The following is a 27,181-nucleotide window of genomic DNA, read 5'->3' as shown; positions in this document are numbered from 1 at the left end:
GAAAAAGCTTTTCCAGTGCTAATAATAGTGGAGGAAAGTCTGTCAGTTTTGCAATCCTGAAAATAACTAGATTTAGATTCCTAACTTCTTTTTAAAAATATGAGTTAGGCATTTAATCCCTATGATCAATTTTTAAAAGGTATTTAGGTACCAAGCCCCCTAGACTTAAGATACTTTTGCATAAACAGGAAGCTTTGCAGAGACTATCACATAATTAAAATTTTAAAAAATTAAAAAAGAGCAGTATACTGGCCAAGCAGAAAATTCACAATAGTCAAGCACTTAAATAAAGCATCAGCATGATTGATCTCAGTGACCTTTAACCCAATGGCTGTTTTCCCAAGCCATCCAGGACACTCTGTCCAGTATGTTACATCTAAAAGATAATAACCATTGTAGATAAGATGGCTATATACTACATTTTGATACAAATATCAGGGCTTGTCACTGCACCTGAGCTACATTGCCCACTAGTCAGGATGCCCCCAGCTTTGGCATGGATAGGCAAATAAGAGATAATAGACCCAGAGGAACTGCTCCTCCTTGTGCAAAATGAGAGGCAAGGGCAGTCCACACCTCAGGGAAGGCAGGGGCAGGTTCCCTTTGCACAGTGAGCTTCAGAAACCTCCCTGAGGAAGGCAGAGAAATGAAATATCAAGGTACAGTATCCTTCTTTGTGCTTGGAGCTCCTGATTGTACCTGGCCTCCTCAGTTCACTTCAAGAGAGTGTGGTTAGACTGAGACTAAAGTGTCCAGGCTGGCTGTGACTGCGCAGTAACGCAGGAGGCACAAGAGCTTTTATTTCCTTCTCTCAGGATGGTCATGATTAAAATAGCTTTTAAAAGTGCAAACCCATGCATGTATAACCTGAGATCACAGCAACAGCCTGCTGCCAAGGAATCGTGTTAGCTGACCACCACTGTCTGCCCAACACCAGCTCCTGCCTGCAGAGCCGTTTCTGGCCGATGTCACACTGCTGGTGAGAGCAGCAGAAACCACCATGGAAACCCTGCACAAAGCGAAGGACTGTTGGAAGGAAAGGTTTATAACTGATATTTCACACACAAGCATATTTAAGTAGCACGGACAAAGTCATGAAATGAAGGAGATTGCTGGAGCAGCAGTGTTTACTGCTCAGTGGAAAGGGCAACTGCAGAGAGGTGGTGGAACAGGAAACATGGAAAGAGGTGTGAAGGTGATAATACCAGAAGGTGACATTATGTAGCAACACCTTCAGACATTGCGGGTTTAGTGGCATATTGGACAGACCAAAAGGGCTGCAACTATATAAGGAAAATAAAGACTGGGAAGTGGAGAAATGAGCTGATGTAGGAATTCACAAAGCTGACTGAAAGGTTTGAGGTCACCCTGCAGCTGGGCATCTCAGCTGAGTTGGCTCCTGACAGGATGTGCAGAAGGAAAGAAACATATGGCATTTGTTGTCCTAAAGAGGAACATCTTTCCAAACTACTTGTTACTAGCAACAAGATTAAGGCTTGGAAGAGAAGCAAAAAAAATTTGGGTGATTGAACTTATTTCAATCACATCTGCTATTTCTAAGTGATGTAGGCCTTGATCTATTCTATTTTTACTTATCTGTTAATAAATTATCTACATTATGAGTTAGTGAATGTATTGACAAAAATACAAGAAAATTATGTTTGCTCTTATATCATTGCTTGTGTGCCATACTGGAATGCAGACACTAAATTATAATTATAATAGATAATGAAAATAATCAGAACAGGCCAAGGAAGGGTCCAAAATATGGGACACCATTCAGAGGAGAGTGAAAGTTCTTCACCACATTTCATTAATCACCTTGCCTTTCTGTGTCACATGTGTCTGTTTATAGTACACCACTAACACCATCTCCTGGCCAGCTGGTGTCTGGACTAAAGTCTTTATAAAGGTCTCAGAGAGCCTGAAATGAACAGTATTGCAAACACAGAAAATACCATTGTTGCCTTATCTTCTCTACATTCATATCCACTGATTTCACCTATGCCAAAGTAATATCATACCCATTCCCAGAATTAGATGTAGAGTGTGGGCATTCCAGCTACATGTTTTATTCCAAAGGGCTTCCAGGAAGATGTATCAGAATACTCTCAAATCAGCTTACATTTTCAGAAATGACTATTGATTTGGGCACATTTTGTTTTGGAGCCCATTGAGAAAAACCAAAACTGATATTAAGAAAAAGCCTGAGAAAACAGACCCTTTCCTGGTGTTTCAAGTTCAGGACTTTAAGCCTTACACACTTTCTGAAACATCAATAATGTATCTTCCCAATCCATTGTTGTAAAAGGTTCAATATTCCCTGTTCATTATATATATATATATATATATATATATATATATACACATATATATATATATAATATTTTAAGATATCAAGATCATCCATCCAGAAATGCAAAGAGTAACTCTTCAACTTCATGTGCTTTTAGTATATCTAAACAGTTAACAGATGAAGGTCTGTCTATTTACTGAATTTATCCAGCTGTTTTCAAGCATTCAAAATAAAGATTTGACATCTTCTTGATCTTTCAAAATCTTATATATCTGCAGATGCCCAGATTAACATGTAAAGGCATTACCTTGGAGATTGCTCAGGGTTTATTGCTCCTATATATCAACTGGGCCAGACACTTTTCATTTCAAAATCACTTAAGAACCAACTCACAGCTTTGGTTTTCAAGGAGCTTTGGTTTTCAAGACCATATTTCCAGAAAAGAAATCATCAGAATCAGTAACTTGAATTTTTGCCTTCAAATTAATTCAGGAACATAAGGTCAACTTCTAATTTTAGCTAATCTCAGAAGAAACAAACAACAGAAGAGCTTCCTGCGTCATTAACAGCATAATCAATCTGGAGTCTTGAGCACAGTCTGTCCTGGAGGATGGAGTACTTGGAGCTGTAGTGGGTTACTGAGCAGAACAACTCAATGGATGCCCTGGAAAGAAATCTGATTATTGTATTCCTGAGGGATTTTCATAAAAGGGAACTACAGTGCCATACTTTCTGGAATAGCTTGTAGGAAATACTGCACAAATGCCATTGGTATATCATAATTGCAAACATTTTTCAGATGACCACAATGCTCTGTTCAGCCAGCTTAGATCGAAATGATGGTTTGCTGCAGACTGCATTTTTCCTCCAATTACATTCTGTAAGCTACATTAGAAGAGAGAAACTGTCATTTTAAAAGCTAGCAAATAGTACTTTTACCCAGGATGGTTAAATTGATTTTGAGTGATCAATGCAACACCAGCTATAGCTCAGCAGAAGAAAACCCAAAGATGTCAGCTTTCTCAAACCTGACTGTCAGAGGGAGCCCATGAAAATCTCTGAAGAGCTCTACATGGGCAGTACCACAGTCACCCCCTGCGTTTGGTGTTTAAGTGAATTCTATAAGAAATACTATCTCCAGCCAATTAAAAAAGTAATATCTGGATTTTATTTGGTATTGATTGAGTCATAATGCAACAACTGAATGAAAACCCAAAGGAGTGCCTAAAACCTTTAAATCAATTGCTCTGCTCCATTCCACTGCATGAAGCTGCTACATTTCTCTGCTACAATGAAGCATAGTGAATGGAAAGAACCACATCAGCAGCTGTCAATAGGGTATTGGTGCAATTTGAAGAAACAATACTCTTTAACTGATCTGAAAATTCGTCTATTATCTATGGGAAATCTCAGAAAGTGACCTTTTTAGAGGCTGAATGCTAAAGAATGTATCCTGACAAAGTGAGAAGAGAAGCATTGTGTCATCAGAAGGGGCAAATCCACTGAGACACTCAACTGGTAATCAATTGTGAGTCACCAAATCATTGTAAAAAAGCCATAAAGGCCACTGGGAATGGTAAACTGACAAGCAAGGGGAGCTTACTACCTTAGGAGGCAAAAGAGCTTCCATGCGAGGCCTCTGTTCCAGAAGACTTGGCCTGGCATTCCAAGCAATCCTTCCACAGCTTCCCAGAAAGCTTTTCTTATTCAGACAAACCCATCCAGAGTTTGCTTGGACACTTCCTGCTTCAAGCTGCTTACTCTTTCAGTGGCCCAGGAGAAAGAGCAGGATGGGCAGCTCAAGAGCCCTACACTGGGCTTTGCCGTTCTGTGGCTCAGTTCCATTATCTGCAAAACAGAGATAATGGTACTGAGATTGTGATAAGCATTATTATGATCAGTTTACAAGCATAGAACCAGCTAATTAATGCAGCCAAGTTTGATATATGTAGCTGTCAGAGTCACATAACTCTACAACAAACAGATCCCTTTCACAGGAAAAGAGACTGTCCCCAAAGATGATGCTATCAGACTGCCAAAAAATCACAAACTTTCAAAAATGAGGACAACACTGGTATAATGGATACAGTGTGTTAAGAAAAGTAGGTCTAAGAACGAACTAGCAGGATTATGTGTCTTGGGAAACCAAAGCTGTGATTTTAATCAGCAGCTGCCACTGATAGAAGTCCAAAGGTTTGTGTTTGATTTGAGACAGCAGCACTACAGACACTAAGTTTATTTCACAGGGAAAACAAATGGTTCTTAACTCTTCAAATGATAGGAATTATGGTGAGCATTTCAACAACATGATTTTTACCAGTCTTTCTTTCATGTGTGCATTCCAATCTGGATTCCACAAAGCAGGTTTATAATTCAGCTGGATCAGACCATGGGGAAATAAGGAAGCCGGAGAAGGGCTCTGTAGCTCAGGTAAGGGTAGAGGTGTTAAAGAGGGAGCAGGAGCACTCCAGGCTCCCAGGGCAATACAGATTGCAAGTCTGAGGAAAGGTTTCTGGGCTTGGGAATATGAGGCACTTCCAAGTTATGTGGTAATCAAGTCCTTTACTGCAATCCAGCATTCCTCCTGCTTCTGAAATTTCTTTATCTGTTTGCCCCTTAATTTGTCTTAGCTTTATTTTTTTCTTCCTTAACCATATTTTAAAAATGAGGAGCATACATTTAGGATGAGTTTCTCAGCAGTCAATGGAATTCCCACTGAGGGATCCCAGAGGATAAATTTGCCTTTAGTATACTTTTTATGTTTCAATGCACTGCAGTCCTGTTTTTGTCAGGTTTTCGGTAGCAAAGCATGCAGGCTGGGTGAGCAGCATTATTCATGACCAACACACATGGCCAGGAATCAGGCAGAAGATCAGACATCCGCTGCAGACTCTTTTAAATTTGTAGTGACATACCCCAACCCAAACTGAGAAACACCATATTTCAGGAACCTTCCCAGCACCAGTGGGGTAAAAGAGAGCATTACTGGAGCAAGAAGAGAATGGTGACTGTGTCAGAGCCAGCTGCCAAACTGAGAAGATTAAACTAATGAATGACACAAAGAGTCCATTCTTCCTTTTTTTCTCACCTGCCTCTTAAAATCCTCCCCCACACTGAGGTGAGATCCTCACCCACACTGCTAAAAGATCAAGACCTATTGTTGAGATAACAAGAACTAAAAGGTTTACAAGGTGTTATACAGGATGGTATGATTAAGATCCAAAAAAGCACTCATGTACCTCAAAAGCCATTTAGGCCACATTCAGGTGATTACAGAATGCTATTCCACAGCAATAACCAGCCATTACAAAATACTTAATCCCTGTGTTCTCACCAGAAAATCCCTGCAGTTCTGCTCTGACACATACCAGAGGGGACAGCAGCTCTGGACTCAGTGGAGCCCAGCAGCCACAGCCACACCCTCTTCAAAGAACAGCTGAAGCAGACTGGTGGTCAGGATTACAGTAGACCTAGATGCAATTCTTGCTTGTTGAGAAGCTATCTTTCCCCCAGCAGTGCTCCAGCTTCTCTATGGAAGCTGTCCTTGGGCACTCAGTGAGTAATTGGAGAGTGCTGGAGCAGGCTCAGGCATGTGTGCTGCTGAGGGTGCAGGGCTGCTCAGGCTCCCAAGGCAAGCAAAAATGAATGTCAAGCCAACCAGAGCAGCATGTCTGGCTGGTCTCCGCTCAGATGCCCACACATAGACATCCAGCGTCATTTAAGATGTCCTTGACTATCCTGCCTGGCTTCCAGTTCCCACTCCGAAAGTGCCTGAGTGTCCTAGAGGTCCTGTGTCACAGGATATCCTGGGCACTTTAAAGATATTTGTGCAGGTATCTTGGCCACCTTACAGCACCTCTTAATGCAATACACGCCTTGTTTAGACAAATGAATTAAGTACATGGCAAGTTTAGGCATCTCCAACTAGAGGCAGTCCAAGGAGGAGTGAGGTCTCACATGACTGGCATAACTCATCAGTTCTGGTCTCGCATGACCTGTTTTACATGTCTCATACATTCATTAAATCAAGCACCATGTCTTTATTAAATCAAACTCCAAATCCTTATCCTTCATAACTAGCTAGCTCCAAGACATCCCCTAAAAAATTGCACCAAATAAAGCACTTACCCACACAAAGGCTTCAAGTAAACTCAGCTGGAAACTGATGTTCTGTTCCAACAGTAGCAAACTGCAAAACAGGCAGGACTTGGCTGGAGAAGTATCCAAGGAACATTAAATATGCTGGCAAAGCTAAACAGCAATAGGATCAGGCATTCAAATTATCATTAAATTATTTACTTTAGCCACAATTTTGTGTTCAGCAAGATTTGCTGTTCTAAATATCTGTCTTGAACAGCAGAATTGTCAAGGTAATGCTTCTTCAGCTGAGAGACTGTCCTCTCTCACACCCCAGGAGCACATGTGCCAGCAGCAGCAATGTCTCACCACACCCATGGCTGCAGGTGATTGCTGAAAAATGATGATTCAGTGTTGCGTAGTTACACAGACAGAGAGCTAATGCACATGGAAGTCAAAAGCAGAAGACTGTCTCTTCTGGTGGCCTGAACATCCATCTCTGGTTTTTATGTGACTCTTCCACAATGTCAGTTTCCTCTGATTTCCCCTTCTTCTGACAGGTCTTGTGCAGTTACTGAAGAATATCAGCCACTTGGGGACTTGGGGCGCAGGGGAGCTGTGGGTCTCAGGCTCTCTGCACATACATTGTTCTATAATCTGCTCACAAGGCTAAAACATTCATAGAATAGAACTGTAGAATCATTTAGGTTGGGAAAACCTTTAAGATCTTCAAGTCCAACTGCCCTAACTGCCAAGTCCACCACTAACCGTGTCCTTTAGTGCCACATCTTCACGTACCTACAGGTATGGTGACTCAGGCATGTGCTGAAATGAGTGACCAAGCATGTGCCATGAGTAATAAACTACTGGAAAGGTATTTACCCTGTAAAAGGCAAAACAATCTTAAATCCATAAGGTATTTATGACTTGAGGGAATAAATCTACACAGCACAGCTCAATTAGGCTTCAGGAAAATTTCACTGTACCAACACAGTGCTGTATTTCCAAGAGGATCCACTCACTCAGATCAGGCCAAATAAAAATACAGTTGCTATGCTTCCAGACCCAGCATGGATGTCTCTATGCCTGTGGGATAAATCCACCCCATATCTCAGACAAAGCTGAGTAGGCCAGGTTTTGGTGTGTGGAAACTCCATCATTTATACATTGCAGCCTCTGGATGAGTGTCAACTGATCTGCCTTCCCCTGGAATCAGGTTTCGACAGACACATCTGCCTGTCTCCATTGATCCTCATTATCCCGTAAGTTCTTCCATATAGCTGAGGGACTCTTCAGGTTTCTTATTTTGTCCAAAACAAATGAAAATTGGATGTTGCAATATCCCTTGCAGGTTCAAACAGCAGAACCTCCTTTGCTTCATGTAAGAGCCAGACAGTCGACACTCACACAGCTTTCCATGACAATGTCAGGAACAAGGCTGGAGACACAAGCTCTCCTTGTAGGTGAAATCCACAATAAGGCCTTCATTTGCTCTTGGTTGAAATCTTTACAAATGCTTAGGTTGCTGAGATTATTCAGTGCGTTTGGAAAGAAACGGGGAACTGCAACAATCCTCAACGGTGTGCTTTGCAAGTTAATGGCTTTCCTTTTTTTGTGTGTGCACTTACTGAGAGAAACCTAACCCTTCCCCAAGCCTTCACCTTTGATCAGTGCAGGTATCAAATGCTGGTTGGCTGAGGTACATTCTGTGCTTGTTTCTCATGCAAATGCAAACTACTATACACCAGCTGGCACCAGTGCCAAATTTGTTTCATGGTTTTCACTCTGTTTTCTACCTTTTGCCTAAAAGGAGTATTATGTACATGGAGATCAGTTTTCTGTGAGAAGATAGTGAGATATTTATTTTCTCTTACAAATTATGGGATTGGATCCATTTTGGAGTAATTCCACTGAAACCTGTAGTATTATACCAATGATAATTTAATTACATTATTTCCTAAAAATCATTAGTAAAAACCTGATCTGTGTTTCAAGAGCTTTGTTAATGTTATGGTGAGGTGGACCACTTACATAATTGTTAGCTAGGCATTTACAATATGCCTAATGAAGGTTAGCCAAATATCTTTTGTTCCAAACCAGCCATGGGTGGGCAGGCTTGCTAGGCCAATCTGATCCTTTGAGTTTGAAGAATTTGCTTGTACACAGCCATGAGTCCTTTCCCATGCCCAGTCACAAGCTTTCTCCTGCAAGCCTCCCCTTGTTTCTGGGCTATATATCCTTCTCAACAGCATATTGAATTGATCGTAAAGTCTCACCAGAAACCCTGGTTTCTTCTTCCAGACCAAATACATACTCACACACAGAAAAGCAAAAAATGAGTGCGTGTTGACACAGTGTATATTTAGATTTATCCTTAAGAAATCAGAAGTAGGCCTGAATCCCTTCAGGATTTGGGGTGAGGTTATAAAACAGACACCTAGAGTTAAATCTTCCTTGTTTTAGGATTTCTGACGAGGATAATCTCTAGTTAGACAGATCATACCAAATGAGTGATGAGCTTTGGTTCTTGTTCAGTGGATTATTCTTTAATTCAATTAAAATAACAACAAACCCTAGCCAGAGGATTTTATCCATGTGTCCATCTTTAAGTAATCTCATTTAAATCAGAATGTGATGGCTTGCAGGCTCACATGAACAGTGAGAGCAACTCCTTACAAAGCTTAAATCTTGGTTCACACTTGATATTTGAAATTAAGCACTGACATGTATTGGTTTTTCAACCTCTGTTTAGGACTTTGGATCAGTCTGCCAGAAGAAGTCACCCTGATTACTTAATTCTTCACGTAATTTCAGATTCACCTGCACATTGAGCAGCCCTCACAATGCAGGTGCACTCACGGCCCTGCTTTGCTCAGGTCTTCTGGCTTGAGACACTTCTTGTAGTGAATGCTGTCCTCAAGGTGCTTCTATGAATCTCACTCACAGGACAGCTTAAAATTTCTTGTTGAGCATTTCAGGGTTAGGTCAGGGCCACTGTGCTCTTCCATTCCACTCTATCCTTCAAAAATTCCAGACTATCAACAACTACAGCTTTATTACTGTGCCACCCTATACACCAGAAGCTGATTGTGAGGAGGAGATCCACACCAAAATCCTGCGTGGATGGGGCAGAACGAGGCTCTGCACAAGAGGAGACAGCAGACAATCCGTGAGGAGCGCTCAGGGCTGGGTCCCACAGGCAAGGTCAGCGAGAGCCGCTGTTTTTAGTGACTCCAGACGGGTATCAGAGTGTGAGGGTGGAACAGCACATGGAACCGGGTAGGCACACAGTGCCCAAAGCCGAGGCTGGGCCAGTTTACACTGCAAGACTGTTTAAAGCCCATGTCCCTTATGCAGTCTGTGCTGGTTATGCCTTGAAGGCACCTCCTTGAGAACTTCCTCTGTGAATTGATGGGACCAATTGGAGGCTGGTTTAGTTGTTGACAGCCTGAGAAACCAATTTGAAAAGTCGGTTCGCTCCTTGAATCACATTTGAAGCAAGTAAAGACCGGGAAAAGCTCCTTCATTTCCGGCTCCTGACAAGGTAACCCTGACCTGACCCGGGCCAGTCTGCTGGGCCCCGTTTTCAACCAGGGGCCCCGATAACCAAAAAGAAGAAAACACCATTGCTAAGATCCTATCCCTCCCCCGCCCCTGGGGGGAGGCAGCTGGGCCCGGTTTGGGAGAGCCCCCAAGGCTTGGTGTGCTGGGCAAGGTGAAGAGAGAGCCCCTGGCCTGCGGCTGGAGCTGGGTGCAGTCGGTGCCAAAGGACAGCCTTGAAACCAGAGCCTTGTCAGCGATTTCTCCTCTGACTGGACTTAGCAGTTTTTGTCTGCCCCCCCCCCCCCCCCCCCCCCCCCCCCCACCAGCATGGCCTGAGATCCTGACACAGCTCCAGCATGGCCTGGCCCTGCAACTTCTGTGTGAGATCTTACCTTTTCCAATGCTCAGATAAGACTTAGAGACTTTCAGTCCTTCCTGGGGTGAGAGGAAAAAAAGAACAGAAAGGATATGTTATAAATGTTATTCTATCTGTCCTTACCAAAAACCAAGAATAAATTTAGCAGCAATTTTTCTAATAGTAGCAATTGCACATAAATGAGTACAATCAACTATATTAGATCTACATGTTTAAGAATATACAAAATTTGGTAGGAAGTAATTCAGTATAATTAAGGTTTGTATGAAGCATAAGCAAAAGCGACTGGGGATACGGGGAAGGCCCTGCCATCCCTCGTGTATCAGTCAGGACAAAAGTCCCACTTATGTGCTAAAACGTACTAGTACAGAACTTTCTGGAAAACTCCTAGTTTCTATTCCTAAAATCTATCTCATTATATTGTGTTACGCATGCTCTGGTAGTTAGGGGTCTCATCCTTTTGGGGGCCTTATTTCCAATGAAGGCTCTTTGTCTTTATCAGTGTCCGCTCTGTAACCTTGCAGGTAGCGCAGGTGCACTAAGCTTGGTGCCATGTAATTTCAAGTTCTGTGCCTGGAGTCATCCCAATTTGGCCCAGTCCAAGGTCAAAGTTTTTATTTCTAGATGTGGCTTATCAAACCTACATCCTTCTGCTACTCCCACCTAACATCTGAGGGAAACCATCTGCTTTTTCCTCAATATTTCCTTTCTTTGCTTTCTAACAATTGTTTTCTATTAATACGAGTATAATTTCGCCAATATAGTTACAATTTAGTTAGCACAAATCACATTTATTACAGATACACCAAAGTCAGTGAAGGAAGAGTTAAGTTTTTAGATGGAAGGAGAATGAGGAGACGCTGTAAAGTTTGGCTGAAAAATCGTTTTTGTAAGCTATATTATATATATAATATAAGCTATATGTAAGCTATATTATATATATAGAATTCCTTTAAATCATGGAAAAAAGACATGGGGTGGAGTTTGAAGTGTTTGGAAGATCCTTTGCCCCGAGGGAAAAAAGGGGATCTCTGTTCCTGGGAATGAAGTATGAACAGAGAGACGAGAGCTGAAAAGAACTTTGAGTATCCTCTGAGCCTTTGAGTAGTTCATCCTTAAAAGTAAATCCCATGAGTTCGACATGCCCCACAAGCACAGCTCTGGGAAGGCTGTGAAGGTGGGAGGAGTTTCATGATTGCAGATCCCAGGCAGCTGCTATTCATGAAAAAAGTGGAGTCAGGAGAGAACTGTTTTTCCTCTCTTGAAAAAAATCCCTATAGCTGAACAAGAAGAAACTCCTCTCCCTAAAGTGAACTGAAAAAGATTATTTATGTAAGGAATTGACTGAAGTGTCTCTGTATGTTGTTAAGGTGTGAAAATGGGGAGGAGGGAGTGGTCTGAAGATCTATTCTGAATTTATTATTATTTTCTTTTTGTTGTTAATAAAGTTTTTCTTTATCCCCTTTTTACATTTTAGGCCTGCTCTGCTTTTGCTACTGATTCTATTTCACAACAGAAGGTAAATACATTCAAATTGGCAAACCCAAACTTTGACAACACTGCAAGACTGTTAGAAGCCCATGTCCTTTATGCAGACATATAAAATAGCAGTAGTGTACCCACTACTTCTGGGCCTTTCACTAAAAGCTGACACAAACAGAAGGTAATGGGTCACCAGAAAATTCCACTAGCTAGCCAAGACATTCATAGGCAACTTCCTGATTGATGGTCATACGAAGAGTAAATTTGTTTTAGTTTTCTGTGCAATGGTAAATTTTACACAATTTAATATGCAATGTATATTACATGCATTTAGTATTATGTACTATTATTATGTAGTATAATGCTTAGGCTTATGGAAAAGCCTATCTAAACTCAGATTACCTGCCTGTGAGCTTTTATTAAAAAATACGTGAAAAAACCAACTCCAAAAGTAGTATGTGATCTGTTCCCATTACTTTTGTCCACTTGTATGGCACAAAAGCTTGACATTCTCAACAAGCCACTTAAGAAAAGCAGCTAATTCCTATAAATACATTTTCACTGAATTCTAGCAGGCAATTGTAGCTTCACCTCTCCAGAAATTTTACATTTTCCTAATAAACTCACAAACCAAAATATTCAGTTTGTACCTTCAGCAGGTTTCCGTCCACTTGTTTGCAAGATCTGTAAAAAAACACTGTAGAAAGATTTGTAAAAATCAAATAGCAGCAATACAGACCCATCTAGGGGAAGAGAACTGCTTTTCTAGAACTCTTTTTTCTTCCCCTCTCACACTGGACAATACTGGCAGGTTGAGATTTAACCAGAGATGGGCTCCTTTTACAAGATTGCTTATATAAAGCGAAGATAACACCAGCTGGGCTCATTTGAAAGAGGACATCTTGGAAAGAGCTGACAGCGCTGCTTTTGGATTAAGACTGGAATGAAAATCTGAAATAATTAGCTCCTTCCTGTCTCGTAGGTATAACCCTTAATTTCTTGTAGAATGCATAGGATTATAATTAGAAGGAATTGTCACTGATATGTACTTTAATGCCCTTTTATAAATATATATTTTTAAATAGAGGCTGAGTGAAAATGTTGAAATTGATTGGTTTTGTTAGAACTACTGAACTGGAATGATTTTTTTTTCCCATAAATTATATTTCTTACTTCTGACTTAGTCTGCTTAGTGATGTGTGTATGAGGGCTGATACTACAGAGTGTCTACAAAGGGAAAATATGAGAACTGCAGTCCTAATCCCACAGGCTCTATATGTTTTTCCCCTGTGGAAAACAGCTTTCAGGTTTGAGGCCTGAAATGTCAATGTAAATAACTCCTATGGATATTTTCCTAGAAACTTGACATTTTGCAGCAAAGGAGAAAATGCATAATTCACCAAAACTGAACTACATCAAGTTAAGATTATGTACATCAGAATAGCCACAGAGAATAGTTCCAGCACTAAATTTTAAGCACATTTTATATGTTCTTGTGTCATATTTCTTCTAGTAATTTCTGTTCCCTCGTTTTTTCAAATCCCACTGTTTCAGTTTCATTTGGTTATATTAACACTTTAGGTTTAGACTCTCTGCAAGAAATCAAACTAGAATAATTAAAAACCACCACTAAACTGAAATAGTAAAATAGTCACAAAGTTATAGCAATGGTCTTTGAAAGATTTACCTGGTAGCTGCAATTACATTGGGTGACAGAATATCAGTAATGTTATTTTTTTCTCTCTGCAAATAGGACATTTTAACAGTAGCTACTACAAGTTCAGGACTGCAGACAATGCATGGTTTTTATTTCAACTTTTAAAAACATTTTCAGATTTTATTTCCTGTGTCCTCAGATCATTGCAAGAAATGGTGACTCTTGCTATTTATCTGCTGGTCATCTTGGCTCGTGCTCTTGCGGGGCCTTGCATCCCAAATAAAGCAGGTAAAATAACTTAAGTCTCCTAAGATCTTCTCCTGTAATTAAGCTGCCAAAGGTCTTTTTAATTCAAAAGCAAAAGGTTTTCCTTCAGACAGTTAAACTGTGGATTCTGTAGAACTAATCCTTACATTTATTTTATTGATCTGCTTAGAGCTAGCACAGTGGAGAATGTACCATTCAAGCCCTAACCACACAAAGAATTAGGCATATAGTTAACTCTGTGCAATAACCATCATGCAAAAATATTTAATCACAAATGCATAAAATAGCAAAGAAAACAAAAACAATTAGAAATGTTCTGTAATAGTACAGGCTAGATGCAGCAGATCTTTGTTGCCCAAACTGTACTTTAGTCCCACGGACTACAGTGAGATGGCCAGTGGTGATTGAATGTGCTGGGCTGAACTCCTGAACCACACCATTATATTAAAGCCAGAAAAATACAAAAATCATTGAAGGTAAGGCTCTAATTGCACACTGATTACTGTCTAGAAACTGAAGTGATCTTGTGCCAGACAGACCTGCAATGTAGATTTCACTACAGTTACAAAATGTGCTCTAGAAACGTGTTGAAATATGCCTCAATTTAGTGATTGCTTTTTAATGCGTGACTACTGTCAGATTACAGTCAATCATTTCATGGTATATCTAAAGTATTTGGCCCTCTAGCCATTTATTTCTGCACTTTTATTTGCACAAGCAGCTTCTCTTAACTGCAGGAATTTTCATAGCTGTAAAGTTGCCAGTTATAAATCTGAGCATTGACATCAGCAGAATCAGCTTGCATGTGCTGAAAGTTTGTAAATCAGAAAAAAAGTGAGTTATTAAGGTCTCTAGTTGACTTTGCCAGATTATTCCCTAGCAGACATGGAAAGGCTGCAAAATGAGGCTTTTAGCATAAAAAAGTGAGTGGCAAGGTCTTTAGAAGAAATAAATTAATAATTCCAGGGAGGGTGCCTTTTTTTTCCTCACTGTAGCAATTGGAAATCTTTCTAATTTTTCAAATCACTAATGTTTAGTCAATATTTACCCTTAAAATTTCCATCAGATGTTCCAATTAGCTCTGCCTGTAAAAAATACCCAATTCTGCTACCATGAAACAATCAGTCTGTTATGATGTTCAGCATTCACATCTGTATTAGCAATCACCATGTTTGAAAACACACAGCACTGCTGTTAACAGGGCTGGGAGTTTGGGTCATTTCCTATTGTTATTAGATTCTTCAGTTCATTTTTAAATCTTGGGTTTTGACTTGACAATTGGAGAAATTCGGTTTGTGTGGCACTACAGTGACAGTCCAAGAAGAGAAAAGGCAGAACATCTATTGTGGCCAAGATCTACACACCAGTACAAAACAGTGCAGATCTACAAAGCCTACCAAACAACTGCACCAATATTCTTTTTACAGTGTCTGTGGTGTTATAGAAGCCAGCTTTGCAGCATAAGTTAATGAGACATTTTCAGTGCAGCCCTTTTTTACTTCAGGTTTCTCAGCAGTGTCTCTGCTTTTCAATCAGCTATTCTAGAAAGATAAAAAATTTACACAAAGTTCTGCATTGGATTAGAAGGCAAAGGCCAAACTCTTCCAAAGAACACAGAATTTAAGAACCTGAAGGTCAGTTCTGTGTATCAAAAGCTGTTCTCATTAGGGAATCTTCCAGCATGCCCCTGTTCACAGAAAGTTAAGCCAAATGGAAAGTATGTGGGCAGACCCACGTCTTTGAAAGGAAATTACCACTGACTAACTCTAGGTGTATCATTTTCCTTTCAGATGTAATTCTGGTATACTGCTATCCTAAAACCATCATTACCAGAATTCCAGAGTGTCCTTATGGATGGGAGGTTAATCAGCTGGCACTTGGAGGCATTTGCTACAATGGGATCCACGATTCAGGATATTACCAATTCACAATCCCAGACCTGTCACCTAAAAACAAATCATACTGTGGGACACAGTCAGAGGTAAGACTATGAAAGTCAGCATTTCTGACTCAGAAAATGGCTGGGCTCACTTGAGAGAGTCCTGTCCTCTTCAGCTTGAAGTAAGCTTTAGGTACCAATGGAAGAAGGAGGTAAACTGCAGTATCAAGGAGAAGGAAGAATCACACAACTGTGCTTTGCAGTTCCAGGCAGAATACTCACAGGCTTAGTGATATTATTCTGCTGTTCACTTGCACCTGTATTACCCAGAACTTACGTTTAGTAAGGCAGCACAGCATATAAAGAGCTACCAAATGTTTTTTTCCTTGGGGAGGCTGTTTTGACACCTGAGTCTTCATGTTTCAAAGTACATTCCTGATGCCTCAATGACTCCGTACTGCCTACATTTCTCTGTCTCACCATCCACAGTTCAAGAATCCCATGTATCACTTCTATAACTCCATCATCTCCAATGACTCCTCAGTAATTGTGAAGAGCCAGCCTGTGAATTACTCGTTCACCTGCACATACAATGCCAACTACCTGGTGAACCAGGCTGCCTTTGATCAAAGGTACATTCTTTTCTGGGAGTGTGTCTCACCCTGTCATCATCACGCCTCACTCATGCAGAATTTTGTCCTGTCCCCAGGGTGGCCACTGTCCATGTGAAGAATGGGAGCTCCGGCTCATTTGAAAGCCAACTGTCCCTCAACTTCTATTCTGTAAGTGCTCTTTGACACTCACACCTTCACCTTTAGCTTACAAAGGCTTCAGCCAAAGAGCTGGAAAAAACAGGGCTGCTGTTCCTGACTTTTATGTGTCATCGAGCACATTACTAGCCTGGAACAGAAAATTGCAGTGGGATTGGCGGGGGTTCTTCTTTCTGCTGATTAACAGGGATACACTTAAAGTGAACAGAGTAGACACATGCCAATTGTTCTTTTAATCCTTCAATTCAGGCAGATTTTTCTGCTGAGAGGTATATTTCTAACCTGCTGACAGGTTTTATAAGAAAAATCAAAACTTGTTTGTAGTCCCACTGCAAGAGCAGCGTGAATCTGCATGTACTCCTGGCTTTGCATGGCCTCTGTAGATACAGCAAAGCTCCCTGAATTTCTTTTGCAGCTTTGTCCCTGGTCCTCTCACCTGACAGATACTTCATGTATCCTAGAGATCTTTAGGTCATGCTGGAATTTTGTTGCCAACAATACGTTGTCCTTTGATATGAGGCAGATCATTTGAAGCATCCCTCTCCTCTCCATAGCTCCACTGCACTGCTGGAGCAGCCAGCTCCTAATCCTGGAATCCTTTCTCCACAGAAGCACAGTCAAAAGCACTGAAACAGCCTCTCTATTCTAATGCAACTAGAAAAAGCATAATTAGGAACATACTGTGTAAAATTGTAAGCCTAGTAAAAGGAGCATTTACCACTAGGTAAACCAATGCTAGGACTAAACCTGATATTGTTTGTATGATTCTGGTGCTAGCTTTATTACCATCTTACTCAACAAGAAGCATCAGGATTTAAGGTAGGCATTTCAATGTATTTGTAAAAACTTTTCACCTGAGCACCACACTGCTCCATGTTCAGCAGATTGGCTTTTTTTCTTGTGATTTCTGCTTGTCTTCATTCCTTTTCTCCAACATGTGGCCCTGTCCCAACTCCATTCCCATTCTATACACTCATCTCCATTCTCTCACTCCCACCAGCTTTCACCACCACCAGAAGCAGCAGTATCAAGCTTTCTTCCCACCTATGCTGCAATGTAATACATGCTACAACCCAAACAGCATCAAGTTCTGTCACTGATCATCATTATTCACCAAATATTAGCAAAAATATTTTTAAACATCATCTGGGGTTTGCAGTAGTCCTACTACCAGTGTAGAGTTTGGAGGTTGTAGGTTATAAGAACCCAGATTTCTGGGGTCAATCTCTTCCAGTGGTGTCTGAAGCTGAATCATGCCTTGCTTTCTATGTTACGAGTAATGCATGATGCCTTTGTCTTTGTCTTTCAAAGAATGCCAAGTTCTCAAGTATAAAAGAAGCCCCCTTTGTCGTTGAAACATCAGAAATTGGTTCTGACATATTTGCTGGAGTGGAAGCCAAGGGCTTAAGTGACAGGTAGGCAAAGGAAGGAGGAATGACTAATAAATGGGAAACTGGGACATTCCTTGCTGATCTGGGGTTTGTATCTCCCCAGGTTTAAAGTTGTTCTCAACAACTGCTGGGCAACTCCCTCCTCAGAGTACTTCTATCAGATCCACTGGCCTTTGATCAGCAAGGGGTAGGTGCTGGTGGGACCCAGAGGAGCCCCTATACTCAGCCCAGCCCTGAGGATGACTGGGAAGCTGGTTGTGGGATATCAGGGAGCAAAGGAAAAGCTGGCCCACAGCTTTGACACAGGGCAGGTGCTTTCATCAGACTTAAGAGATGTTTCACTGAAGCCACGGGGGCTCTGACACTGCTTCTCCACACACAACACAGGTGTGCCACAGACTACTCCATCCTTGTGCACGAGAACGGGAAAACGAACCGGGCCACGTTCCAGTTCAACGCCTTCCGCTTCCGCAATATCCCCAAGCTGTCCAAGGTGTGGCTGCACTGCGAGACGCACGTCTGCGACAGTGAGAAGTTCTCCTGCCCCGTGGTAAGGCCTCCCTGCTGGACAAACCCACGGTGCCACGTTCAGACAGAGGATGGCTAGCCCTTCCCAAGGGCGTGCCAGGTGTGGAGCCAGCACCAGGGCTGTCAGCAGAGGGAGGCACGGCACTGTGTGAACCTCAGTGGCTGGCTGTGCTCCCCCACCCCTGTCACGCCACAGGCAACATCGGGAAACTTGTTTAAACAAACTGAGAAATAAGGTAGCCATTGAAAAACTCGGCTCCTGCCAGTGTCCCAGACTACAGTCCTGTCTGACAAACAGCTACAGGTAAATACAAGTCTGGAAAAAAGGAGAAACTCGAGCTTTTTCTGTTTTACCAAGTATCTCGGTGCTAAGAGCACCCTGGGGGCAGTGGGAGAACCTGTCTCAAGTCTCCCTTCCCAAGGAAAGGCCTCCCTGACATGCTGCAGTAAGTTACTCCTCTTGCAGATATCCTACTCTGCATAAAATACATAAATTGTTTCTGCAGCAGGAACTGAGGTAGAAGAGTGGAATCCTTTATCCTTAAATGGGAGTATGGTTAGGGTGCTATACAGGCACATAACAGGGGCAGGTGCCCATAAAATGTCTTACTTTAAAGATTTTTCTCTCCACCCTTCACCAAGTCAGAACTCTGCCATTCTTTCTCTCGTGCAATGAAATAATATTTTATATAACCTGAAATGAAAGCCCAAAATACTCCTTGGCTAACATGCTATCATTTCAACAACAAATGTTTCTTGCTGAAGAAGAGAAAGCATCGCTCCTGGCAAGCCCAATTTTTCTTTATAACCTAGTTCTCAGTCCAGGAGCCAAATTAAGGCAGCATTTTGTATTGTACAGCCTCAGTTCTAAGCATGGGGAACTGACTTGTGCAAAATTTGCATATTTGACAGGAACGCATTGTTAGAAATTCTAAGTTTCAAAGGCAACAGAAAAAATTCTCAGATTTTGTTGTTTGTTTTTCAAAATTTCTTCAATTTTTTATGCAGCCACGGATCAGAGTTAAAAGAAAACACCAAGCCATTACTTCATGTGTGCTCCTGTGGCAGTACTGTCAAACGCTTACATCATCCTTTCAGGCACTGTGTGGAATTCCCACCTCACCCTCCAGTGCAGGATAATTGCTCCATCAGGCGACATCCCTTGAGTCCACTTCCCACTCAAAAATGCAGCTGGTGGTCTCCTGCAATTAAGGTTGAACCAAGCTGGTGGTCTGTGCATACAAGCAACTCATAACCAGAATTACCACATGCTGAGTTTGTAATAAAAATGCCCACAGCTGGGGATCTGCAAAGGTCGGGAGATGCACAAGGACCTTTAATCTGTTGTGACAGGCATCGTTAGTGCTGGACATGAGATGATCTATATGGAAAGGATTTGGTGTTCCCTGTTTCTACCCAATGGGCAACAATTGTCATTAGCAATAAGCAACCACAGAAACCTTCACAGAGGCCAGGGGTTAAACAGATGGAGCTCAATTTTCCCCTTCATGACAGGAGTTTTGTTTAAGGCAGGAGGGGAAAGGCAGCCCACCAAAATCTTCAGAAAATGAACTGTAAAGACTCTGCTTAAATCTCTCTAGCACTAAAACCCCAAATAATTACAGGCAGAAAAAAAAAGTCCTTAGAAAATATGCAGCAATTTCCTTGGTTGGAAACATAAGAATTGTGCCCAATTGTGGGGTTTTTTAAATAATTTTTAGTTCTTCTGGTATACACGGCTTTCTCTCTGCTCTCTTGAGACATGTGACAAGCGCAAGCAGCGTGTGGAACAAACCGGAGGCGTTTTGGTGGCGGAGATCACCGTGCGCAGTGAGTGCTGGGTCCATGGGGTGCTCCTCCCTTTGGGAAGCAATGAAGCTGGCAGCATAGGAGCAAGCAGAGGGAGCCAAAGCCCTCTGCCAGACCCCTTCCCCCCGGGGCAGCAGGAGTCTAGAACAGGAGTTGGTCCCCTCCAACTCTGGCAGAAGAGCCCAGTGAAATTCTCTTCCCTTGCCAAGTGAGTCAAGGCACCCCTTTGGCATTAAAGATAAATGGCCAAACCACTGACACACTGAGCTGGCAGTGAAAGCTCTGCTCACCTGCCTGTGACCTCAGCAGCAGCTCAGACATGCTCTGGCAGGTTGCTCAGGAGTGGGACAGAGGTCAGGAGCAGCAGGGAAGTTTTTCTTTACACTGTGGGTCTGTACTTCAGCATATCCACGACACCTTCACGTGTTCTGGAGATGCTTTGTGCCTGTCTCTCCTGACTCACTGATAGCACTGCCATCGGCCTTCCCCACTGTAGAACAACTGTTTCCTCCAGCTGCTGCCTCCTGTAGGCACCAGGGATTTCTCTCTGAGCTGGTTCAGCTTTTGAAACAAGTCCTTGGAACAAATTATGTTTTCACTAGAGCCCTTTATACTAGTTTATCAACTGTATCCACACCAACCTGAAAGCTAATTTAAAATTACAAATACACAGAGTAGAATTATTACAACCCATTATGTTGCACTAGTAACCCCCACTGATGTTAAAAGGTAGGAGAACTGAGGATCCTTTTATCACTTCAAACAGTAAATCCATGAGGAAGTAATATTCAGAATTTTAAAATGTGACAAACGTTTTCTGTTCTGCTTTTACAAAGCATGCTGGTGTACTTTGCCCTATTTTAAATATCATCCTGATGTAATCTTTTTCATCCTCATTTATACAGGCAAAGGTTTATCCAGATTTTACACACTCTCAGGTAAACAACAAAGTATGACAATGAAGGTACCAATCCCAAATGTGGGTTTTGAGTGTCTTTGTCAACATAAAATCCATAGCTCAAAGAAAGAACCTGAAATATCAGTAAATTTGACAGAAGAGTGAACATTTCAAAATCAGATTTTATTTCCCAATGTTATATACTTTGTTTTCCTTCTTTTGGCACATCCCTCACACTGGACAATAAAATCATAGCAACAACTTCCAATACTGAACGATGCTTTCTCTAATTGTCACACCCTCTTCCCAAAAAGGAACAGTCACATTTTACTGGGTTAACAGGGGTGCCTGAAAGCATTTCTGATTGGAAAGGCTTTGAAACACACCTTTGAAAGTCTATTTGTTAACATTTGATATGTTGACAGAGCCACATTAGGGCATGCAGTTTTATTGCATGGGGTGGGAAGAGAAGGTGAAAGGGAGCTGAAAGGGAAGTACATATAGCCTGTGTTTCTCTTGCAGATATCATCTCCCACCTACTCTTCGTGATTGGATTTTGTGCTGTTGTACTATAAAATGCAGCTCAGCTGTACTTCGTAACTTTCCCCAATGCTGTTTGGACCTGGACTTCTTTACTAAATATGTTTATTTTACAGAGGAAAAAGGAAAGCCACAAAAAATCCTTGTGCACCATTTTACCAGATAAATAAAACATTCCATGAGCTTTGTGCCTCAAATACTGGAAAATCCCAAAGCAGATTTGCTTCTCCTAAGTCTCTGCTGGCATTTTAAACTAGCGAAAACCCTTGGTTATATGCCTCCTTTTAAAAAGCTGTGATGGCAATAGGATTTGTTTCTAAAGAGAATGTAGAGGTGTGCAAACTCAGCATTTTTCAATGCCACAATTACCTTCAGGGTCCCCCTTCCCTGTCAGTCTCAGTGTGGTACCAAACTCGCCTCTGGGCCTGGTCTTGCAAAATTCTGGTTGGTTCTGTGAAGTCTTCGAACAGAATGAAAACCAACCTAGCATATCAAGGGTGGGAGGAAAGGGTGTTTTTTATGTAGCAGTAATTAGAAGGTGCTCAGAGTTAATTACCTGACATTTCTTTCCTGATTCTCAGTGTTGTCAGCATTGATTGGTTGGATTAAGTAGAGCACACTGTAGGAGTAGGATGTCTTGCTGACTGGACAGGCTCAGTGCTGGATGGTTTCATGGTGTGGGTGCATATTGAGTACAGCTGAGGTTGGAAAACAAGCTAATGAGCTTTGCACTTCATGAACACACAGGCAGTGGCAGACACAGCAGGGTCCAGGTGTTTGGTCTGTACCTTAGTAGCAACAGCAAGACAAAAGCATTGGAAAGGGAAATAATGATTTATAAAAAGCAGGAAATATCAGGACATGAAACAATTCCACAACAAGCATAACAGTAGGTTCTTCACTTCAATTAGTTACTAGAACAATTTTGAAAAAAACTTGAAAGTGTCAGAAACATTCTTAGACCTTTTCCATTAAACGTCCAGGATCCTAAATGTGAATAGGGGAAGAATAACTACAGTTGCTACACTTCCAGTTAATGAACATCAATGAGTGTACCCGAGTTTGCACATACTGAAGCATAACGGCTTTACAGAATTTTTGCTATTGTTTGTAGAGAGGGAGCCTCCTGAATAATTCTGAAGGATTTCCAGCTCCCTGTTCTGATAAAACAGAGCAAGAATGAGCATCCATTACACCCCAGCGGGTAAAACACGCATTTCAGTCCATTCCCACGGGCTCCTTTCGCTCCTCCAGGTGCGGTCTCAGCCCGTGCGTGCTGCGGATGGCGCGCACAGCGGGAGCCGTTCCCCGCCGCGCGCAGCAGAGGGCGCTGCCGGCACGGGCGGCCCCGGTACCGGAGCCGTCTGTCCGGTACCAGCCGTGTCTGTCCGGTACCCAGAGGTGTCTGTCCGGTACCGGAGCCGTCTGTCCGGTACCAGCCGTGTCTGTCCGGTACCAGCGGTGTCTGTCCGGTACCGGAGCCGTCTGTCCGGTACCAGCCGTGTCTGTCCGGTACCGGAGCCGTCTGTCCGGTACCCAGAGGTGTCTGTCCGGTACCGGAGCTGTCTGTCCGGTACCCAGAGGTGTCTGTCCGGTACCGGAGCCGTCTGTCCGGTACCAGCCGTGTCTGTCCGGTACCGGAGCTGTCTGTCCGGTACCCAGAGGTGTCTGTCCGGTACCGGAGCCGTCTGTCCGGTACCAGCCGTGTCTGTCCGGTACCGGAGCTGTCTGTCCGGTACCCAGAGGTGTCTGTCCGGTACCGGAGCCGTCTGTCCGGTACCCAGAGGTGTCTGTCCGGTACCGGAGCTGTCTGTCCGGTACCAGCGGTGTCTGTCCGGTACCCAGAGGTGTCTGTCCGGTACCGGAGCCGTCTGTCCGGTACCAGCGGTGTCTGTCCGGTACCCAGAGGTGTCTGTCCGGTACCGGAGCTGTCTGTCTGATACTAGAGCTGTCTGTCCAGTACCCAGAGCTGTCTGTCCGGTATCCAGAGCTGTCTGTCCGGTACCAGAGCGGTCTGTCCGGTACCCAGAGCTGTTTGTCCAGTACCAGAGATGTCTGTCCGGTACCCAGAGCTGTCTGTCCGGTACCCAGAGGTGTCTGTCCGGTACCCAGAGCTGTCTGTCCGGTATCCAGAGCTGTCTGTCCGGTACCAGAGCGGTCTGTCCGGTACCCAGAGCTGTTTGTCCGGTACCAGAGCGGTCTGTCCGGTACCCAGAGCTGTTTGTCCAGTACCAGAGATGTCTGTCCGGTACCCAGAGCTGTCTGTCCGGTACCCAGAGGTGTCTGTCTGGTACCCAGAGCTGTCTGTCCGGTACCAGCGGTGCCCGGTGCTCCACAGGACATTCCGATCCCGGATAATCGCCCTGCAGGCTCTTCGTCCGCGTTTGCTGCGTTATCTCCCTTCCCTCTGCTCCCCTCCCACTGACACCCCGCGCTTCAGCACCCGCCGAGCGGCTTTGCCTCTTCAAATTCTTGTTCTTCTCCAAAGCCTGTTTCTTTTGCCTTGCTTTTCATTCATTGCACTCCTATCGTGGCTATTTTGTGCAGAAAGCCTTGAACCCACTTTCCTTGCAGGTTGATTAATTCCTTTCTGGTTATACAAGAAGCATGGCTTCTGAATCAACCTTGCACGATTTCAGCAGCTGTGAAGTGTGCTTGAGAATTCCCAGGCTGCCGGCCGTGGGATGGAGCCTTTGGCACACAAATCTCCTGCCCGTGCTCCCACACTGAGTGCGGCTCGGGCAGTCCTCCTGCCTGTTCCACTCTGGATCACCATTTCCCTGCACTTCTGGAATGGTTTAGTGCCAAAACCAATCAAAACACAACTGAAAAACAGCTGCCAGACGCAGCTGTGGAAAGTATCTGCCGGAGAAGGCAGCAATACATGAACAGGTTTCAGCTCCAGAAGTACTGGTCCTTAAGAAAGCAGAAGTTGTCCATCCTAAATAGTTGGCATAAAAATATCCACCTTCTTTTTTCCCAGCCTGCATATGGTTCATTACTACTTATTCTACTAAACACTATTTATATTTCCTGTATCAGAAAATGCATTGATTGCTAAAGATTTTAGCACAAGATGAAGTTTGATAGACTTAATCATTTCAGATGGACTAAAATGATGGATCTTTTCCAGCTGTAAGGGCATGAAGATGCTTGCCTTAATCCCTGCATCTGAAAGCCAAACACAAGTCTGGCCATGGAAAAATAACAGGAAGGTTATTTAGAGAGGATTCAGATAATCTGTTTAGAACCCAACATTTGTCTCCACAAAGATTCCAGTTGGGTTTTGTCCAGTTCTCCCTTCCATTTGGATGAACTCTAATGAGACATTAATTTTTGCATGCTTTCCTTCCTACAGTTTGGCACCGCAATGCTGAAGCACAAGGTCACAGAGGTCATGACAAGAAGTAGGAGAGATGAACACACACAGGCATCAGGATGATAACAACACAGATTGCAGCACAATGTTGCCAGTACAGTGACACACTTTACACCACATTTTGTTCAATAAATATAGGTTCACGTCTCTTTGTGAATGGTAAACAGCATTAAACTGGGTGGCCTTTATTTGACAGTCACTGCAGATGCAAATAAAAATTCAGAAGTCCAACAAAAACTGCCAGTGAAAGAATGAGTCAAATCTAACACAAAATGAGCAAGTATGCCACAGTGCAAGCTGGTACCTTCCATTGTGGACAATCAATCCTTAGTATTCCCAAACAAGCAGTGCTGTTGGCACTGTGATTCCTGTCCTGCCATCCCATGTCCAGTAGTGAAGAAGGAGCAGGTACTGAGACTGTCAAGTCAGAATTAATTAATGCCTCATATCCTGTGCTGGGTTCTCACAATTTCAAATGCAAACTTTAGAATGAAGCCTCAGTGGGTGTTTGCTGGGGGACATGCACATGATCCTGCTGCAGAGATGCCAGCCTGGGTCTGACCTGACATGCCCACCTTGTGCAACCCCTGCTAGGGCAGCCCTGCAAAGAGTGAAGCACCTCAGGGCTTTTCTGTAAAAGCTTTTCTGTAGGGGGATCTCAACTCTGTAGCACACTGAGGTAAACAATGCATGTGCTGCCAGAATTGGCAATACATTACACAACATAAACACAGGCAATGTCCCAGATCCAGATGCCATGTATAGAAACTCCCCAGTCTTAATCCTCATTTAAATACCAACTTCATATCTTTATTCTGTAAATCCATGACATTTTGTTTAAATGTACAAGTCAGGCAAAAGGAAAAACCCCACCTCAGAATAGTATCATGACTCACTACATACAAAACATATCATACATGTGTATGGTCTGTATTAGGAGTGAACCTCTCACTCTGTACCGAAGATAAAGTCTTTTCAAGTTATTCCCATCCAAAGGGCAGCTCACAGGTGCAGAGGAAAAAGTACCTATTGATTGATTGGACCCCATGGCCCTTTCATATAGTGTATCACTGCAGCCCTACAAAGGGCAAGTTCAGTGGCTTCAGAGAAATAAATAGTAAGTCTTGCAGCCCGACAGTCAGGCACACAAGGCTGAGAAAAGTGCACTGAGCTCTATCTGAAGCCAGGTTGCACTGAGAAGCAGAGACCAGCTCTGCTTTCCAATACATTTTTCTAAACTTTGTTGGTACAGGGAAAACCTAGGACATACCTCTTAAAAATAATTATCTTAGATATGCTCTGGTTCTGATAGATATTAGGACCTAATAGGTATATTAGAACCTATTTGGTATAAGGTTCTAACAGAAATATTGTGAGATTCATGGTATGAAGCCCACTTGCAATGCAAACTGCTGTTCTGGGTTCAACCAGTCTCCAGGCTTCCCAGATTGCTTCTTGGCAGCCTGTGCCTCCTCCCATGCTAAATTTTCTCTGCACGTGGTCTCATCCACATTAACACCCTCCTCCCACAGACCATCTCTCTGTGAGAATTATGACACAAAGCATCCACTGGAAGGGATCCCACCCTGTTGCTCTTCTGCTTACACTCACCTATTCCTAACAGAAAAATAGTATCAGCATTTTTCTTCTGGGAGCAGGCACATCAACACACCTCAGATACAGACATTCAGGACTTATATTAAATTAACTTTATCATAAAAAGACAATTCACAATAGGTAGCACAGACTTGTCGGTAACATGGCCCTGAAATATGTTCTGAGAAGATCTTGCAGGTTTAAATTTCATTCTGCTTTTCCATAAGCACACCTGCAGAGTGCAAACGATGCAGTAAGGCATGACAGGAAGTAGGGCACATAGATCCTACAGCTTGGAGAGCACTAAAGCCGAGGTCTAATGCTGAAGCAAAGGTCTAATGCTAAAACAGATGTCTTATCACTGTGAAATGTTTGCCCAGCACTATAAATTTATATGGTGATTAATCAGTGCTGATAAGAACATTCTGAGCACTTCTCATTGTCTTCATGCACAACACTTCTGTGCTAGCACCTTATAGTGAATACTTCAAAGCACTCTAAAACCACTTACTTGAGTAAGTAACTTACTCACCTGGAAGATTTCATCTTCCCTTTACCAACTGAGAAAAAAATGATATATAAAGAATGTCATGAACAGGTCACAGCATGGGGTTGTATCAAATTGGCACTCATTCCAGGAGAGGGGACTGTTACTGGAACAACAGAATATTAATCAAGGAAAAATAGGTAGGT

At 42.7% G+C, this 27,181-nt stretch overlaps 1 protein-coding gene across 1 annotated transcript; it reads left to right on the top strand.

Moving 5' to 3' along the window:
• The first annotated feature begins 13,643 nt into the window (after positions 1-13,643).
• On the top strand, positions 13,644-21,548 carry TECTB (tectorin beta). The gene is made up of 10 exons (XM_062496750.1): positions 13,644-13,719; positions 15,489-15,679; positions 16,067-16,209; positions 16,287-16,359; positions 17,659-17,762; positions 17,842-17,925; positions 18,126-18,288; positions 20,027-20,096; positions 20,981-21,013; positions 21,496-21,548. Exons 1-10 carry the CDS (start codon positions 13,644-13,646, stop codon positions 21,546-21,548), a joined length of 990 nt encoding a protein of 329 aa, XP_062352734.1.
• Positions 21,549-27,181: the final 5,633 nt, after the last annotated feature.

Source organism: Cinclus cinclus, chromosome 7 (genome assembly GCF_963662255.1).
Source record: "Cinclus cinclus chromosome 7, bCinCin1.1, whole genome shotgun sequence".
NCBI lineage: Eukaryota > Metazoa > Chordata > Aves > Passeriformes > Cinclidae > Cinclus > Cinclus cinclus.
Note: the sequence above shows the minus strand (reverse complement) of the source record. Positions and strands in the feature narration are given on the sequence as shown.

What these genes read in the sequence shown, in the direction of transcription:
- TECTB (XM_062496750.1), top strand. Translation starts at nt 13,644, where the DNA reads ATGGTGACTCTTGCTATTTATCTGCTGGTCATCTTGGCTCGTGCTCTT. An exon ending in GCCAAGGGCTTAAGTGACAG is followed by an intron (nt 17,763 to 17,841) that starts GTAGGCAAAGGA and finishes GTATCTCCCCAG; the next exon opens with GTTTAAAGTTGTTCTCAACA. An exon ending in AGAAGTTCTCCTGCCCCGTG is followed by an intron (nt 18,289 to 20,026) that starts GTAAGGCCTCCC and finishes TGCTCTCTTGAG; the next exon opens with ACATGTGACAAGCGCAAGCA.